This window comes from Physeter macrocephalus, chromosome 5 (genome assembly GCF_002837175.3).
Source record: "Physeter macrocephalus isolate SW-GA chromosome 5, ASM283717v5, whole genome shotgun sequence".
NCBI lineage: Eukaryota > Metazoa > Chordata > Mammalia > Artiodactyla > Physeteridae > Physeter > Physeter macrocephalus.
This window is the reverse complement of record NC_041218.1, coordinates 57,332,239-57,350,877: the sequence shown is the minus strand read 5'-3', so window position 1 is coordinate 57,350,877 and position 18,639 is coordinate 57,332,239. Positions and strand designations below refer to the sequence as shown.

The 18,639-nt window shown below is 38.0% G+C and overlaps 2 protein-coding genes and 1 long non-coding RNA gene across 3 annotated transcripts in view; 1 reads left to right on the top strand and 2 right to left on the bottom strand.

Annotated features, from left to right (window-relative positions):
* LRRD1 (leucine rich repeats and death domain containing 1) overlaps window positions 1-5,960 on the top strand; it is a 16,560-nt gene extending 10,600 nt beyond the window's left edge. The window contains 3 exon segments of the mRNA XM_007118339.2: window positions 2,687-2,848; window positions 4,940-5,057; window positions 5,709-5,960. Coding sequence (XP_007118401.2) covers window positions 2,687-2,848; window positions 4,940-5,057; window positions 5,709-5,895 — 467 coding nt within the window. The 3' untranslated portion in view covers window positions 5,896-5,960.
* The window catches only part of LOC129392137 (uncharacterized), an 83,114-nt gene that overhangs the window by 60,236 nt on the left and 4,239 nt on the right, over window positions 1-18,639 (bottom strand). The gene's annotated exons all lie outside the window — the stretch shown is intronic.
* Window positions 10,374-12,705, bottom strand: LOC102992423 (S100P-binding protein-like). Its single transcript, XM_055084988.1, has one exon. The coding sequence runs from the start codon at window positions 12,383-12,385 to the stop codon at window positions 11,288-11,290; it is 1,098 nt and encodes a 365-aa protein (XP_054940963.1). The 5' UTR covers window positions 12,386-12,705; the 3' UTR covers window positions 10,374-11,287.

The following is an 18,639-nucleotide window of genomic DNA, read 5'->3' as shown; positions in this document are numbered from 1 at the left end:
GCAAAAAAAAAAAAAAAAATTAAAAAAATTAAAAAAAAAAAAAATTAAAAAAAAAAATTTTTTTCTGCTTCATTTTCTCTCTCTACTCCAATTACCTTTACATATTGTCCTACAAATCCCTAAAGTGCTCTCTCTCTCTCTCTCCCTGTGTGTGTGTGTGTGTGTGTGTGTGTGTGTGTACACAGAACTTTCAGCATCTCATATTGATCTGCCTTCAAGTTTACTGACTTGTCTATCATTTCTATTCTACTGTTAAGTCTCTCCAATTAATTTTTAATTTCAGATACTGAATTTTTCAGTTCTAGCATTTCCATTTTTCCTTTTTAATAGTTTATATTTCTCCTCCAAGATTTCCTATTTTTTTCATTCATTATAAGAATATCTTTCTTTACATTCTTGAACATCATTGTATTAGCTGCTTTAAAATTCTTACATGTTAACTACAGCAATTGAGTTGTTTTTTTTCTCTTGGAAGTGAGCCACACTTTCTTTTTTCTCTGTTTTGAATCCTGAACTCTATAATCAATTCTATTTCTCTCCAATGTTGATATTTGTTTTTGTTGCTATTGTTGCTTCATCAGGCACTTAAGTTGCTGCACTAAAAATACAAACTCCTTCCCTGCAAATGGCAGCTCCTTAGATCTCAGTTCAGTACTTTTAGCCATCAGCTGTTATATCCGTTTTCTATTGGTATGTGACAAGTTTCCACAAAATTTCACTTCTTAAATTAATAAAATATTTATTTCACACAGTTTCTGAGGGTCAGGAACCCAGGAGGTGTTTAGCTGACTTGTTCTATCTCAGAGTCTTGTATGAGATTGCAGCCAACCTGTTGGCCGGTGCTGCAGCCAGGCTTGATTAGGGCTGGTGGATTTGCTTCAAAGCTTATTTATGTGGCTACTGGCAGCAGGCTTTAGTCCCTTACCATATGAGCCTCTTTATGACATGGCAACTGGTTTTCCCCAGAGCTAATGATATCAGGGAGTGAGAGAGAATATACTTAAGTTAGAAGCAGCACACACTCCAAGAAGCAATGAGCAACTCTAGTACCCAGATCTTGGTTTCTAAATACTTTTCTTCACTAAAAGGAACCAGGTTCCTTTAATTTTGGCTAAAATAATATAACCATAAATATATAAATAGCACAAAGGCAAACTTTAGGCCAGTTCCTCTTGAAATGATTAAAAATTCTTACTTTGTCAGTTATCACAGTTTTACTTTTTATGTCAGGTTTATGTTAGATTAAGGTTTTTTTTTTTTTTTAAAGATCAAAAACAAATTTTTTTTTAAGATTTTTTTTTGATGTGGACCATTTTATGTTCCTTTTTTTTTTTTTTTTTTTTTTTTTGTGGTATGCGGGCCTCCCTCTGCCGTGGCCTCTCCCGTTGCGGAGCACAGGCTCCGGACGCGCAGGCTCAGCGGCCATGGCTCACGGGCCCAGCCGCTCCGCGGCATGTGGGATCCTCCCAGACCGGGGCGCGAACCCGGTTCCCCTGCATTGGCAGGCGGACGCGCAACCACTGCGCCACCTGGGAAGTCCTGATGTGGACCATTTTAAAAGTCTTTATTGAATTTGTTACAATATTGCTTCTGTTTTTATGTTTGGGTTTTTTGGCCGCGAGTCATGTGGGATCTTAGCTCCCTGATCAGGGATCAAACCTGCACCCCCTGCATTGGAAGGTGAAGTCTTAACCACTGGACTGCCAGGGAAGTCCCTCAGATTAAGGTGGTTTTGAAAAAAATTATGTTTAGGGAAGTTGGAGCTTAATCTTCACTCCTTGAGGGTGGACCAGACTTTGTAACTCAGTTCTAAAGAACAGAGTATGGAAAGGAGAAAATAAAAATATTACATTGGAGAAACCTGGCAGACACTATTTTAGCCAAGGGATAACGTTTAACATGCTAGTGATGTCTTGTGGATGTCAGGTATCCCTGGTGTGATGAGAGCACTTCACCTCTGCAGTATTCTTTCCAAAAACCCATAACCCCAGTCTATTCATGAAAAAATATACCAGATAAACTCATATTAAGGAATATTCTACAAAATACCTAACTTGGACCACTCAAAACCATCAAGGTCATGAAAAACAAGGACAGGCTGAGGAACTGTCACAGACCAGAAGACATAACTGTATGCAGTGTGCTATCCTGGAATGGATACTGGAACAGAAAAAGGACATTGATGGAAAATATAAAGAAATTCAAAAATGTCCAAAGCTTATTTTATAGTAATGTGCCAATGTTAAAGTTTCTTCTATTTAAAAATGTAATACAATAAGGTGAGATGATAACATCAGGGAAAACTAAAACTAGATGAAGATATACAGGAACTCTATACAATTTCTGCAACTTTTCTGTAAATCTGAAATTATTGCAAACAAAGTTTATTTTAAAAATTACCATCTCACTTACTCTGTAAAGTCCTTTCCTGCATTATAAGAAGAAAGCCTCCTTCTCATTTTGTCATTCTCTATGAGAAAAAGGAATCATTGCTCTGTTTCTATACTTTCTCCTTTTCATTCCTAGCAAGTGGACAACAGTAAGAACTTATGTTTTGCCAGCATTGTGAGGCTCCTCTGATACTTTGTCAGTGAGACACAGTAGATACCCTTTACTTAGCTGTTATTTGTCTCTATAGTTTTCTTTTACAGAAGGATATAATTCAATTATAATTTTTTTCTACTAGGACATAATCTGACAGCTCTGCCTAGTGGTATCTACAAGCTTTTTTCACTGAAGGAGATAAATTTTGATGATAACCCTTTGCTGAGACCTCCAATGGAAATCTGTAAAGGAAAACAATTGTATACTATTGCACGCTATCTACAGAGGGCAGATGAGAGAGATGGTAGCTGATGAGTGATTGGCTAGCTTACAAGTCATTTTCTGGCATCTATAAATTAACAAATAGTTTGCTTTAATCAGAGGCTTTCAATCTGGCAGAGACTTTCAAATATTTATCGTCTACCCTTTTCTGAAGGCTAGGAGTTTATTTTGGTAATTTTGATTATTTAATCTGGGTCTACACAATTTGAACCATTGAAAGCAGGTAAATTTAAGTCACAGGTGAGCTGCTTCCCACCTACTGGCCTCAATGTACTTCAAGAGATTTTTCATCATGGTTGTGGCCAAACTCAGAGAATCTACATACAGATTTTTTCATCAGTTCTGATCACCATATGTAGTTGTTCTAAAAGTTGTATTTTGCCTTGAAGGAAGTTCATAGATCCTTTACATTGATGCCGGTCAGTTCTTGGCTCATTATGATCACCTGTCTGTAATCCTTGGGCAGTCTTCATTCCTTCTGTTCTTAAGAGCTCCTTTGGTTGCTCCTGATTACTTCAGAGAGCGGGTCCATTTTCTTTAAATGCCCTTTCACCGGACCAGATGGAGACTGGCTTCTCCAAGCCTTTGGGATGGAAGTTTCACTATCCAGTTCTTTCCCTGGGTTTGGGTTCCCAACAACTAAGCATTTTTCTGGGACTCTAACTTTGCCGCTCATTGTCAATCCTCAGAGTAGATTCAGATTTTGGTCCTCCAATTTAATGCCATATTTAAGTATTAAATCAATTTAATGATCCAGATTTGGGGAAAGAGAATATATACAACTATCAGGACCCTGTCTACGTAATCAGGAGGCTTATATCATCATAATCTTATAATCTATTGAGATGGTCACTAAAAATGTACAGTCCTCTGTAAGCCACAATATGAATGGCTACCATTCAGCTTTTCCAAGATGTGGGCCTCACGGATGGAAGGAACCTAAGCAATAAAAAGTCAGTGTAGGTGTTTTCTCTAACTTGCTAGGCAAGTTGGTTCTGCTAATTATCATAAAAAAGGGGATATTTAATGGTAACTTTATTTTTATAAAACAGAGCTTTTAGGGGTTTCCAAGGATCTATAAAGTATTCCTGTTAGGTAACAGTACTTTAGAGAAGGGCTGTAAAGTTACATGATTGAACTTCCTTGTTAAAATTCTGTTACTCAAGTTCCTGAGGAAGGAAGATTCATGTGGTTCTAGCCTCTTCGGGGAAAGTTCAACGGGCAATGACAACAGATGAAAGTCAGCAAAAAAAAGAGAATCCAAGCCATTTATCTCCTTTCTTTATTCCCACGGGGCCTTCATACTGCAGGCTTGGCACCGAGAGAAATTGGAAAGGAAGTCATCATAGGAGATGTTAATTCTGCAATTAACAAAGAACATGGGGTCTCTTCCTTAAAATTTCACTTAGGAGATTAGATTTTCAATTATATCATTAGCATACAATCTAGCCTGAGGGATTAATGGTATGGATAAAAATTTAAAAACAGAAAGCATAGAACATATTTGAGATGATTACAGAGGGGCGGCAGATGACTGGTTCTTGAAAATTCTCAAATTACCTTGGTTAACAAAAAAATGGATCTAAAAAAAATGCATCTAGTTCAAATTACCTAGAAGCTTTTTTATAAACTAAAAATACTCTACTTATATCTAAGCCAACATTCATTAAATAAGTGATGTGAATATAAAATAAGCATATATATATACCATATTTACAGTAGATTTGATCTTGTTTTCTCAGGATGGTACCCAAAGGAGCATATTAAAAAGTTAGAATTGAAGGAAAGAGCTAAATTCATTTCAAATCCTGAAAGAATTAACGGGTTTGATGATCACCTTGACGTTGCTTATAATATCCTTTTAAACAGACATTTTATGTTAAATAGACATTTTACATTATTTATGTTTAGGGTTATTCAGATATTAGAAGAAATGGAATAAATGGTTCAAATTTCAGTTTGTGTGTTAGAGCTGCACTTTAGTTTTCAATCTTATTTGATATGTACATCTTATAGCAGCACAGAAGTAAAAAACCTAGTTATAATATTAACTCAGAATAGAGTATGCTTTTCAAAAGAGATGACCTAAATTTTCTTTTATGTTCAAATATAGAGAAAATCTTAGCGAAGATCTTCAAGATAGTTGCCAACAATATTACTGAAACAAATTTTCAATTTTTGTGTCAAAAACTAAACCTGGCAATCACAGAAACTGATAAGTCTACAATGAGGTATGTATGAATGACAACATGTAGTATAAGCTTATTATCACGTTCTGATTTATATCATATTGATATTACACGGCTTTGAAACATTCATATTAACATGAACCCTAATTTGCTGTAAAAGACTGATTTTAGTTTATTATATATTTGAGATCCATATGGGTATAGGAGTTTTAGAGCAAGTACTCTGAGGATAGACTGCTTGGCTTTAAATCCAAAATAGTTTTGTGATCCTGGATAAGTTCCCTAACTTACCTTTGCCTCAGTTTCTTTACTGGTAAAATGGATAGACTTATCTAAGAGAGCTGTCATGAGATCAAGTTATAAAGCATGTAGCATTGTAGCAGTAATGTACTGGTTTATAGTAAATAGTCCACAATTATTTTGAGGTCTTGAGTAAATCTCTCTTAGAATCAAATGTTAATTGAATTGTTGATTTTCTTCAAGGAAACAAGGGATGGCATGGGACTAACATTCACTTACTATGTATGTGCCAAACTCTGCACTAAATTTTCATATAGACTATCTTCACCAATTAATTTAATCCTCACTTCACTCTGGTAAACTAGGTTGAAAACCTAGATATATAATACTGATGTAGTTTAAAACAATGTTCTTAATTGATAATTAAAATAATTATTATTTCAAATTTTTCAGCACTGTTTCATTAAGTGAGAGAGTCCACCGAACACTTGATAAGTGGAAAACGGAAAATAACAACTTGTCAGTAACCACTGCTGCTCTAAGAGACCAACTAACTCGGGCACTAACTATGATAGGAGCATATGAAATTATGGACAAAATAACAGCTTTAAAACTTTTTACATGTGCAATTAAATTCTGAACAGTGTATCCAGAATAAGAACTGAGAACTTATGATGCACTTACATAATTGAAACTGGATACAAGAGAATTGCACATCATGTTTCTTTTCATGTATTCCTAAGAGATGATGACAATTTATGGCTACCACTCTAGTGTCATCATAATAAAATATTACAGACACCATTTTATGTATTTATTCTGTTGCCTCTCTACCCTTCCTTCAGAGATACAGATATAAAGAAGCTGTTCTTAAGCTAATATAAATCCTTAGGCACTCTTATCCTTACTAGAAAAAGTTTAAAAATAGAGAAGGATTGGAGACATAGGCATTATACTTGTGAACCAATATTTCATGTTGCACTTCCAAAACAACAACAAAGACAAAAAAATATATGGTGCTTAAATCCAACCTGCAAGATTAAGTCCTTTGTTTAATTTGGTCTCACATCACAAAGTTTCTGTATCTTTTAAGTAGAAAGTTATAAAGTTAACAAAAACTGCACTATGTCTAGAATATTCTTAAATCACTTGCAAACCCAATACACTAGTTTAAGTGAGTGAAAAGTGAAGAATCCAGAAGTATCATTAGTTTCACACGTGGCTGGTGTGATGGTTAATGTTCTTAGCTGGAGGCAAGGTACTTCCATAGAACATTGAAACGGGAAGGATCTTGGAAACTATCATTTTACAAATAAGAAAATTAAGACCTAGAATAACTAAGTGATATAAACCAGGTTCCCTACCCTTTGTTCAGAGATACAGATATAAAGACCAGAAATTTTTCTAGGGGAAACTTTGGTCTGAAGGGAGAGAGAGAGAGAGAGAGGGAGAGAGAGAGAGAGAGAGAGAGAGAGAGAGAGAGAGAGAGAAAGAGAGAGAGAGAGAGAGAGAGAGCGAGCGCTGGATAACATCAGAACAATGAAAGCACTTTCATCGTGCCCAGTTCTTATCGTCTCTTGCCGTATTGCTACAACAGCCTTTTAAACAGATGTCCTATCCTATAGACTCGCCCAAACCATACTGTATTTTGCTGCCAGATTTATCTTTTAAAAACACAGATCTAACCATATCAACCTCCTGATCAAAATTTAAAATTATTTCTTTTATAGCCTAGATCACTCCATTCTTTCCCTGTTATTCTCCAGTCAAGCCAAGCTTTTCGAAACTCCTCAAATATGCTATGAACTCTCACTCTCTCGTTTGCCTTTACTCTTCTTTCTTCATGGAACATGTTCTCCTTTTCTCTGAATACCTACCTCTCCTGGCTAATTTCCATGCATCTTCCCTAAGACTTAGCCCAGATCATATCCTCTCTCCTCTCCCTGAGAATCAAATCTTGGAACAAAAATAAGATTTGCAATGTAATTACAAAAATATCTAGAAAATAATGGTTATGAGAACTTATTTCTTTAATTATTATGCTATACATATATTATACAATAATATTCATAACATTAGTAATGAAAGAATAAAAGCAATTTGAAATAATTAAGCATATACTAGCGCAAAACACGACTCAAAGATCAAATACATTAAAGCTATGACAGGTGAAATTTAAATCTCTAATATAGCAGCCATATTAAATATTGTAGTTAACTGTGTGTTCATGTTGGTACATGACAGAATCTGCCACTTTGCAATTGGACTTCCTCCTCTCCTATTTTTGATGAACTTGATATTATATCAATATCTTGGAAACTGATGTCTAGATCCTGAAAGATTTCCCATAAAAAATTTCTTGTATAGTTACATTTTGTTTTTTAATTGGTCTGACAATTTTAGCTTTTTGATTTGAGTATCTATTTCCATTTAATTACTGATATTTTGTGGTGGGTATTTAAGATATATTCACATGCCATAACAGTCATCTTTTATTTTTAACAGTCATCCTTTTAAAGTGTCTAATTAGTTGAGCTGTGCACCTTTCACCACCATCTAATTCTAGAATATTTTCATCACTCAGAAAGAAACCCCAGGCCCATTAGCAGTCACTCTCCATTTTCCCTTCTCCCTGGCCCCTGGCAACTAATAATCTGCTTTCTGTCTCTATGGATTTGCCTACTCTAGATGTTTCACATAAATGGAATCATATAATATATGACCTCTTGTTGGAGCATGCATCAATATTTTATTCCATTTTATGGCTGAATAATGTTCTATTGTATAGTTATACCCATTCTGTTTATCCATCAGTTGATGGAAATTTGGGTTGTTTCCACCTTTTAGTTGCTATGAACATTCATTTACAAGTTTTTGTTGAAACATCTTTAAAAAATTATTTTGGGTGTATAACGAGAAGTGGAATTCCTGGGTCATATGATAACTCGATGTTTAACTTTTTGAGGAACCATCAAATGGTGTTCCACAGTGGCAGAACCAATTTCTATTCCCATCAGCAATATATGAGGGTTTCAATCTCTCCACATCCTCTCCAATACTTGTTATTTTCATTAAAATTTTGTTTTTTACTATACACATCCCATGACATGGTATCTCATCGTGATTTGTTTTTTCACTGACAAGAACTTTTATTTCTTTTTAATGACATTAAACACAACTGCTAGAAGGGGACAAACATGATAAAGAGGAGGCACCAAACTTCAGTTTCATAATTGATCCTGACAACAACCAAAGTAAATTGGGGTCTGCATTAGATGCAAAACTACAGGTTATTTCAGGCTCTTTTCTTACAAGTAAACTATGTAAACAGCACTTTCACACTCTGTATTGTCAAGACCCCCGTGGCGAGAAGGTCATCACAGATGAAGAAGGCTAGGTAGGCAGTTAAATGAACACAATACTTATGCAAATAAAACAACATGGCAAGAATTCTACATGAAAATTAGACTTAGAGGCCAACACCAAATATGAGATATGTAGCTTTTAAAAACAGATTAAAACTCCAGATTCTACCCACTACCGTCTTTAAGGCAAACATGCCTAACAATGAGTTTTCTTTGGCTTTGTTTTTCTTCTTAAAGAATACCATGTTAACCGCTAGGGAACAGTTCTCTCCTCCCCCAGTCCAACAGATTTAAGTAAGCTGCTAAAGCTTTGGAAAAACAATTATTTGAGCAAAGACGAAATGTGATTGTCACATTTTCTCATTAACCCGTCACTCATTGGATTTGGCAAAGGCGATGCTCCCATTACACATCAGTCTTAAACCCTCCTGTACCAGGGAGGCAGGAACATGAGTCTTAGACTTTTGCCTAAGCAAAAGTCTGGCCCTTTACTTCTTGGTTATCTGTGGGGAACAAGACAACTGCAATGCTAATTATTCCAGCAACAATGAATTCTAACTATGCTATAGTTCCAAAGGTGGATGTTTGTCTGTCGCACTCCATCAAGCTAATTTACGGAAACCTGGAGAAGTGACTGATATAGGCAATGCCAACTGAAATAACAGATTTTGACTCTTGCCTTTGAACAGAACTTCCCCTTTGCATTTTGGTCCCAGACTCTAAACCAAATGTTGAAGGAAAAGAGAATCCTTGACTGGATAGAAATAGTTAACACTTAGGGATGTCCATCTAAGTTTACTGGTAACTATGACCAAGTTTCTCCCAAGTCAGTTTCTAAAGCAGGGTAGGATGTTTAAGATGGGTTACTGGCATACAAAGATGGGGCTGATGGAAGAACAAAACCAGACAGAGGCAGTGAGACCAGTATCACAGGCTGTGCTATAGCAACTAGGTACAGCCTTCACAGAGAGTGAACAGCAGCACAAATGCCAGACTGCAAAATCTCCCAAGAGGTGTCTAGAGCTGTCTGTAAAGAGAATAACAAACTCCTAAGACATCCATTAAGATAGCTGCACATAGCATTACCCTCAAGATCAGGTAATGCTTTGAGCACAGGCTTAATCAAAACTATTTTAGATCCACTTTAGTAGTTTTGTAAAACTGTACATCAGAGATTTGACCAAGTAAGGAGATGGTAACATCCTGGATCAAAAGGCACCTCTTATTAACTAATAATGGAGACAAAGGACAGCTTCTCCAAAGACTTTCCCACAGGATGGAAGCTCACTGACTAACACGTCAACTCATACTTGAAGTTGGGGTTCAGCAGATGAAACTGAAGACCAACTGACACCTCTCAATAGCACTGCTTTCTGGCCTGTCCTAGAGTCAAGACTCTGGGTAGGTGGTTCTTCAATAAAGTGTACAGTAAGGCTTTTCTTAAGAGGCATATCTATGTCTAACAGGATAAAGGAATATGCTGGTAGAGCCCTAAGGTCACTGGGGAAAAAAGAAGGAAAATCCTTGAAGAAAGGCAGAGAAGGCAAACAGTCACAAGACTGCAAATCAACAGGGGTTGTTAGTCATCAACAGGGGTTGTTAGTCAACAGGGCTTGTTATTGCTATTCTTCTATTAGAGTTAAGGTGTACAAGATTTGTAAACACTATTGTGCAAAATAAATTTAATGAAGAATGAAAAAAAAAAAGCCAAAAAATAAAGGCAGCTAGTAGGTACAAAAAGAAGATTTACACTTTTTTTTTTTTTTTTTTGCGGTACGTGGGCCTCTCACCGCTGCGACCTCTCCCGCTGCGGAGCACAGGCTCTGGACGCGCAGGCTCAGCGGCCATGGCTCACGGGCCCAGCCGCTCCGCAGCATGTGGGATCCTCCTGGACCGGGGCACAAACCTATGTCCCCTGCATCGGCAGGTGGACTCTCAACCCCTGCGCCACCAGGGAAGCCCTACGCTTTTAATTTGTCCTTTCAACTACTTCAGATGTCCTGGATTACCAACTTTTAAAATACTGACAGGTATTCGGAGATTCAAATAAAAAAATAAGGGGGGTTGCTAAAAGTGACTTGTATCCATTTATAAGTCACCAGCAATAATTAACACTGGCTTGCAGCCTGATAAAGAATCTCTTCCTCATAGGAGATTAAAAGATGATTTCTTTTGGGAACCAGAAGTAGACTTCACCTCTGCACAGAGGTGGGTGTTTTGCTTGAGCCTGGGTGTTTTGACTTAATGCTGGCTTTCAGGCGGCAGCCACCTTCAATTTAAATTAAAAAATTAAAACTATATCAACTCAACACCGCTTAAATGCATAGACACACACAAACAGGAAGGACCTTATACAAAAAATTTCAAGTCAGCAATGGGCATTTCCAAAAGGTGACAAGTTCTTTAAATAAAAATGTTATGAAAAATAAATTTTAAAATCTACAAAGCACAAAATAGCAGAAGATGAGATGCTACTCTGGACAGGACCCTGGATAGGGACCTTCACTGCTGATGGGAGGAGACAAATGGACTGTACAGGAAATCTGGTAGACGCTGGAACCAATGGTGGCTTTGCATGTTCCCGTCAACCCACTGAGTCAGACTGTATCTTTGCAGAGATTTGTGTTGGAACCGGGCGTAGTTTCACCTGGTGAGGTCCGAAGGATGCTACCATTTTGGGTTCTGCATGTGATGAACGTGATCCATCAAGGCACACAGCTCCCCCAGGGTACCTTGGTTAGAGTCCACTGGGTCTTCTATATGAGCAATGACATTCCTGAGATAACTTTGCTTCTGCTTTTCTAGATCTGATGGTGAAAACGTCAGAATATTAGTCCTTGTTTTGGTTTGCAGAACAGGAATGACTTTGCCTCGTCTTTTTTCATGGACCTTCAGCTTCCCAGAATCCTTGTCAAGAACATCTTTGTTTGATGAACTGGAAACAACTGGAAACCTCATTTCAGAACTTGATTTATGTGATCCATTTCTCCAGGATGACCCCGTATTAGAAGGAGTCTCTGAATGGTTCAATATCTGAGAGGTTACAGGTGTAGGTTTCTTACTGTTAGACATATTTTTATCAGAGACAGTTTGTTGAAAGTTACTGTTTGAAGAAGGGAGTGGGGGCCCATCATAGGCAGAATTATTGGAGCTGATCCCTTCAGATTCTGTGAAAATTGTGCTCTCATTTAGGCTAAGACCATCGTCTCTCATCTCTTCTCCAAGGGAGGAGGGTTTTTCAGTAACTTCGGATGTATCAGTATTGTCCTTATCAAGTGCAACATCACAAACTGTTGGATCAAATGGTGCAACTGTAACTTTTATAAGATTCTTTTCTAGTGCAAAGTGTCTGTTCAATGATTTAGTAGGAGTTGGTCCATGACCAACTGATGTATTTAGTTGAGGTAGTTTGAAGAGGCCAGAGGTCTCAGCTTCTGGTCCCAAGCTGTACAATGAATTTTTCTCTTGGGGAGTATCTAGTGGAATTTGACTCCCTTTCCCTCCCTTCTCAACATTCCTGCTGTCATCGTTAGGCAAGCCTCCTCCCCAAGAAAAGTGCTCATTTGATAGGTCATCATCCTTCAAGAGCTCCTGAATCTCTTCCTCCATGAAACTGAAATGGCCATCATCTTTTCCATCAGACATCTCCAGCAAGGAGTCATCCAATCCATCCTCATCCAAGGGATCCCAAGAAAATGGGGCATTGTCTTTAGGCAAGAGAGAGGTACCAGAAGACTGTTCAGAGGGCACTAGTGAGCACATCATACTGTGTGGAGCTGCTGGTGTGATCTCTGCCTTTGCCACGAGACCAAATGGAAAAAGGGTTCAGCTCCTGCTAGCTGTTCCCTTCAGGAGACTTACTTGTCAAAATGATTGACTCCCACCTTTGAAGTTTGTGGTTGTCAAGCACAAGTATCACAGGAACTGGGGCTTAGCAGCCACATTTCTGAAAGAGAAGCTCTTTCTGAGCCACTACCCCTACTCTCCAACTCCTTCCAAAAGGTCTAGTACTGGGAGTTCCCAGGCAGTCCAGTGGTTAGGATTCCACACTTCCACTGCAAGGGGCACGGGATCCCAAATGCTCACTGGAAGAAAAACATCATTACTTGCAAACTTTACTGAGAACAAAAAGGACCACTATTCTCCATAACCACTGAAAGCATCAAATCCTATGCCACATGACATCCACAGGCACAGAGCTGGCTCTTCTGAGCTTCTCTCACAGAATGTTCCAATAGGTCAGATTATTTTGAAGCAAATCCCAGGAATCACATCATTTCATCTCCAGAAGCCGGGCTGAAGCCTAGGCGAACGACTGCACCTCACTCCGCCCCCTGCGTCATTTTATCCTCTCATTGTGATTTTGATTTGCAGTTGCCTCATGGCTAATGCTGTTGAGCATCTTTTTTTTTTTTTTTTTTTTTTCCTCTGTTGTGGCCTCTCCCGTTGCGGAGCACAGGCTCTGGACGCGCAGGCTCAGCGGCCATGGCTCACGGGCCCAGCCGCTCCGCGGCATGTGGGATCCTCCCAGACCGGGGCGCAAACCCGGTTCCCCTGCATCGGCAGGCGGACACGCAACCACTGCGCCACCAGGGAAGCCCGAGCATCTTTTAATGTGCTTATTGGCCATTAGTATATCTTCTTTGGAGAATTATCTATTCAGATTATTTGCCTATTTTTAAATTGGGTTATATTTGTCTTTATTTATTGAGTTGTAATAGCACGTTTTGTAGTCTAGATACAAGTCCCTTATCAGATGTATGATTTACAAAAATTTTCTCGCATTCTGTGGGTTGCTTTTTCATTTTCTTGATAGTGTCCTTTGAAGTATAAAAGTTTTAAATTTTGATTAAGTCCTATTTATCTACTTTTCTATTGCTTGTGCTTTAGGTGTCACATATAAGAAACCATTTTCTAATCCAAGATCATGAAGATTTACACCTATGTAAGTCTATATTAATAGGGTTTTCACCAATGTAAATCCTTTTGCTCCCTCCATTGACTGTTAAGGTAGCTGGTTTTCACCATAAATGCATGTGGTTAGTTTTCAAAGCTACTGCAGAGGGAGGATGGGGAGCAGAGTAAGTTAAAACACCACTAAGCTTGCTGTTCTTATCAAGATACAGCTGCTTTTCCTTTTTTTTAAAAAAAAATATATTTATTTGGTTGCGCTGGGCAGGCTCTTTAGTTGTAGGAAGTTCCTACAGCGGCTTTTCTTTAATAAATCCTCCATGGGACTTCCCTGGTGGCGCAGTGGTTAAGAATCCACCTGCCAATGCAGGGGACACGGGTTCAAGCCCTGGTCCGGGAAGATCCCACATGCCGCGGAGCAACTAAGCCCGTGCGCCACAACTACTGAGCCTGCGCTCTAGAGCCTGCAAGCCACAACTACTGAGCCCAAGTGCCACAATTACTGAAGCTCATGCGCCTAGAGCCTGTGCTCCACAACAAGAGAAGCCACCGCACCGCAACAAAGAGTAGCCCCCGCTCAACGCAGCAACGAAGACCCAATGCTGCCAAAAAATAAATAAATAAACTTAAATAATAAATAAATAAATGCTCCATGGATTGCTGACAGGCTTTGGTTAATTTTCAGAGTTCTGAAAAAATTGATTCTGACATTTTTGGGGTCTGTTTTCTTGTTATTTTTGAGGGGAGAATTTTAGGAACTTTTGACTGCCATTTTCACTGACTTCACTCAAAATATTTAGTTTTATATCTACCATCTTGCTATATGTTTTCTATTTGTCTCATCTGTTTTGTGTTTATTCTCTTGATCTGTCTTAATTTTACCAATCATTTTAATTCTTTTTTCTATTAATTTTATTGCTATTCTTTTAGAGTTTACATTAGAAATCACAATATACATATAGCAAATATGCAAGAGCTAAAACTCCTTAATGTGTGTTCTCCCCTCTTCACTTGTGTTATCATGCATTTAATTCCATATTTAAATTGGCTAACTTTATAATTGTTGCTTTTAAAGTCAATATATATGCACATATATACAATTATTTCTCCCAGTGTTCTTCATTCCTTCCTGCATTTCTATCCTTCCGTCTCGAATCATTTTCCTCCTGCCTAAAGAATTCTCTTTAATATTTATTTTAATCCAAATTTTCTCTTGACGAATTTTCTGTTATATTTGACCAAAAATAGCTTGGTCCTAAGAAATTCATTTTAATAATGTTAACACATTACTCTTACATGCTTCTATGGTGACCACTTAATTTTTCTTGGCTCTCCCAAAACTGAAATGGTTCAAGAGTCACATCTCTCCTCAGAGGAGTCTGTCAATACTTAAATTCAGTCTGCTTGGTTACCTTGCAACCATGGCTCTCTAATGGTTTCAAAAAGCTATGATTTTCGAAAATTTGTTTCCCCTGAAGTTTGGATTTAAGAAGGGGGCAATGTTCTTATGTGGTTTTCTTCATCCTAAATAGAAGCAGAACTTCTAGTTTCTATGTATATCATTCCTGGAATGCTTTTCCATCTCTTTGCTTAAAAAAATTATAATAATATTGGCTTTGGGCCAGTGTTTCCTGCAAGAACCAAAAAGCAGGATGACTTAGCTGAAGTTTTCTCCCTTCGTTTTGAGGACCTTAGTTTCTTTTAAGTTTCTTCTCAGTCTCCCATATGGTGGTGGCTGCTTAAGGTCCTAAATATACCCTATTAACAGAACAATGTCTCCTCCTTTAGGTCTTTTCTGGGTAACTAAACTCCATCCTACTTTTCCTTGTCTTGAGCAAATTATTTTTTTATAGTTTGTAACTGGAGCCTTGTGTAAACCTTAATGTCCTCACTTTGCAACTTTGTGCCCTCTGTCGAATTCTCACTCTATTAATTTTTGTGTTCTTGCTGATAGTCTCTCAGAAAATAATCTTGTCATATCCCTAGGCAATGGCTCTGCTTGTGGATGAATGTGGCTACTTTCACTTTTCCACATTATTCTCTTTCCACTTATGCTATGCATTCTAGCCTCAACTATGGCAACATTCTTTCTTCCTTCATTAAATCTTTAACCTCAACCTAAACACAGAAGAGGTGATTAAGCCTTCCCAAAGTCAGACTAGCACAATGCTTTCACCACCAGTTACTACAGCTTTTCGACAGTTAGGTACATGAGTTTGTTTCTAACTATCCCCCATCCTTTATAGCAGTGGTCCCCAACCTTTTTGGCACCAGGGACTTGTTTTGTGGAAGACAATTTTTCCAAGGGCGGAGGCAGGGGGATGGTTCAGGTGGTAATGGGAGCGATGGGGAGCAATGGAGAGCGGCAGATGAAACTTCACTTGCTCGCCTGCCACTGACCTCCTGCTGTGCGGCCCAGTTCCTAACATGTCCTCGGCCCAGTCCTCAGTTTGGCTACCAGTCCTCGGCTTGGGGGTAGGAGACCCCTGCTTTATAGAACACATACCCAAAAGCATACTAGCTAGCATGCATGTGTTATTTTCCACATTTCAAAGTTCGGCTTCTTACAGAAATTAGAGTTCTCACTTCTTTTGAAATTTATCTGAACATAATCTTGCTCAGTGTACCAATATTGTCAGGAATATTAATTTTTTGTTTGTTTTGTTTTGTTTTTGGTAGACAGGGGTAGCCATCAACAGTTTCAGGTGAGTGAGGGTTAGTTACATTCCCCCACCTCACTCTATCAATGAAGCACTTGCTTGGACAATTCTTACACACACACACACACACACACACACACACACAAAGTTATGTAATATGTTCTGTAAGTGCAATGAAGTCCCAGCTTTAGTATTCTAACCACACCTTTCAGGAAAGATATACTGGAGGCAAATGTGACAATATACTAGAGGCAAGATCCAGTTAACCTCGTAGTCTATTTTAGGCAACCAGAATCCCAAATCCTTAGCTGGACAAATGACAATTTAGGGATTGAGCCTGGAGAGTCATCCTTAACAGAACAGGCTATGGGGCTGGATGGAATTTTTTTTTTTTAATTGTAGTAAAGCACTCATAAAATTTACCATCGTGACCATTTTTAAGTGGCATTAAGTACATTCACACTGTTGTGCAACAATCACCAGCATTTACCTCAATAACTTTTCATCATCCCAAATTGAAACCCCAAACCCATTAAACCATAACTGTCCCTTTTGCCCTTCTCCTCAACCTTTGTAACCACATACTACTTTCTGTGTCTAGGTATCTCACAGAAGTGGAATCATACAATATTTGTCTTTTTATGTCAGGCTTATTTCGTTAAGCGTAATGTCTTCAAGGTTCATCTATGTTGTAGCGTGTAACAGAATTTCATTCATTTTAAAGCTTGAATAATATTCCATTGTGTATATATACACCGTATTTTGTTTATCCATTTATCTGTCAATGGACACTTGAGTTGCTTCCACTTTTTGGTTTTTGTGAATAATGCTGCTATAAACATGGGTGTACAAAAGTCTGTTCAAGTCCCAACTTTCAGTTCTTTTGGATATATATCCAGAAGTGAAATTGTTGGATCATATGGTAATTCTATGTTTAATTTTTTGAGAAATCACCATACTGTTTCCCAAAATGGCTGCACCATTTTATATTCCCACCAGAAGGGCACAAGACTGCACTTATCCTGGTACGACTTGTTATTTTCTGTATTTTTGATAATAGCCATTCTAATCGATATGAAGTAGTATATCATTGTGAACTTGATTTGCATTTACCCAATGATTAGCGATGTTGAGCATTTCTTTCATATGCTTATTGGCTATTTGTATATCTTCTTTGAAGAAGTGTCTATTTGAGTCCTTTGCTTATTTTTTAAATTGGATTTTTGGATAAAATTTGTATACTCAGGAGTATCTCTGAAATATTTTAGCCAGTACAATATATATATAAAATGTCACTAATATCTTCAATTAAAAACCCATTTCTAACAACTAGCATTTTATTCTATATTTACATATTATAATTTTACCAATGAAAACACATTTCTAACATTCACTATGCAAATTTGCAAAGCCTCTGGTATCTAGCTTTTAGTAGTTGCCTCTGATATGACCTTCCTGAGTCAAATTCTAGCTGACCATCCTGAGTTATATTCCATATTGTGGCAATTGCCCACACATATACTAACACATAATATCACACTGCTATATTGAAAAAAATTTTAATTTAAATTAAATCACACGCACCATAGCAAAAAGCTCCATATCTGGTTCTGTGGCTATGGTGCTGACCTTTCTCTCCTTCACCTACCATGCCCAGTCACATTTGCTATCTATTCTGTTTCTTGAACAAGCTAATCTGCCCATTCCTAACCCAGGGTCTTTGCACTTGCTGTTCCTTCTGCCTAGAACACTCTTCCTTTTGATTCTCTCGTGGACTTATCCTTCTCAGTATCCAGGTCTCAGCTCAAACGTTACCTCCTTAACGAAGCCTTCCCTGACCCCAAATTAAAAGTAGCTCCTTTCTCCCGAGTCTTTCTTAATCAAACTGCCCTGCTTATCTTAAACTTAAGTTTATGTGTTTATTAGCTCCATGAGAAGAAAGACTTTTTATTTGCAACTTTGTACCCAGTACCAAGATGAGTGCTTTGGCATACGGTAAGAGCTCATTAAATACATATATTTTATATTCAAGTGAATGAATGAATGAATACCTAGAGTGTGACCTGTGTTAGAACAGAGATAAAAAGAAAGCACTATGAGAACACAGAGCAGAACAGAGATAAAAAGAAAGCACTATGAGAACACAGAGCAGGAATACCTAAATCATAATGCCAGGACAGGCTGCCTGGGGTAGGTGAGAATTGTGCTGAAACAACTATCCTGATAAGAAGTAGATCAGTCAGCATGGGCTGCCATAACAAAATACTACAGATTGGGTGTAACAATAGAAATTTATTTCTTATAGTTTTGGAGGCCGGGAAGCCCAAGATCAAGATGATGGCTGATCTGGTTCCTGGTGAGAGCTCTCCTCCCAGCTTGCAGACAGCTGCCTTCCACAGTGTCCGCACATAATGGAGAGAGCAAGAAGATGACATACCTTCATCTTCT

Bases quoted from the DNA above. Each gene is read 5' to 3' on its own strand.
- LOC102992423 (XM_055084988.1), bottom strand. From the start codon at position 12,385: ATGATGTGCTCACTAGTGCCCTCTGAACAGTCTTCTGGTACCTCTCTC.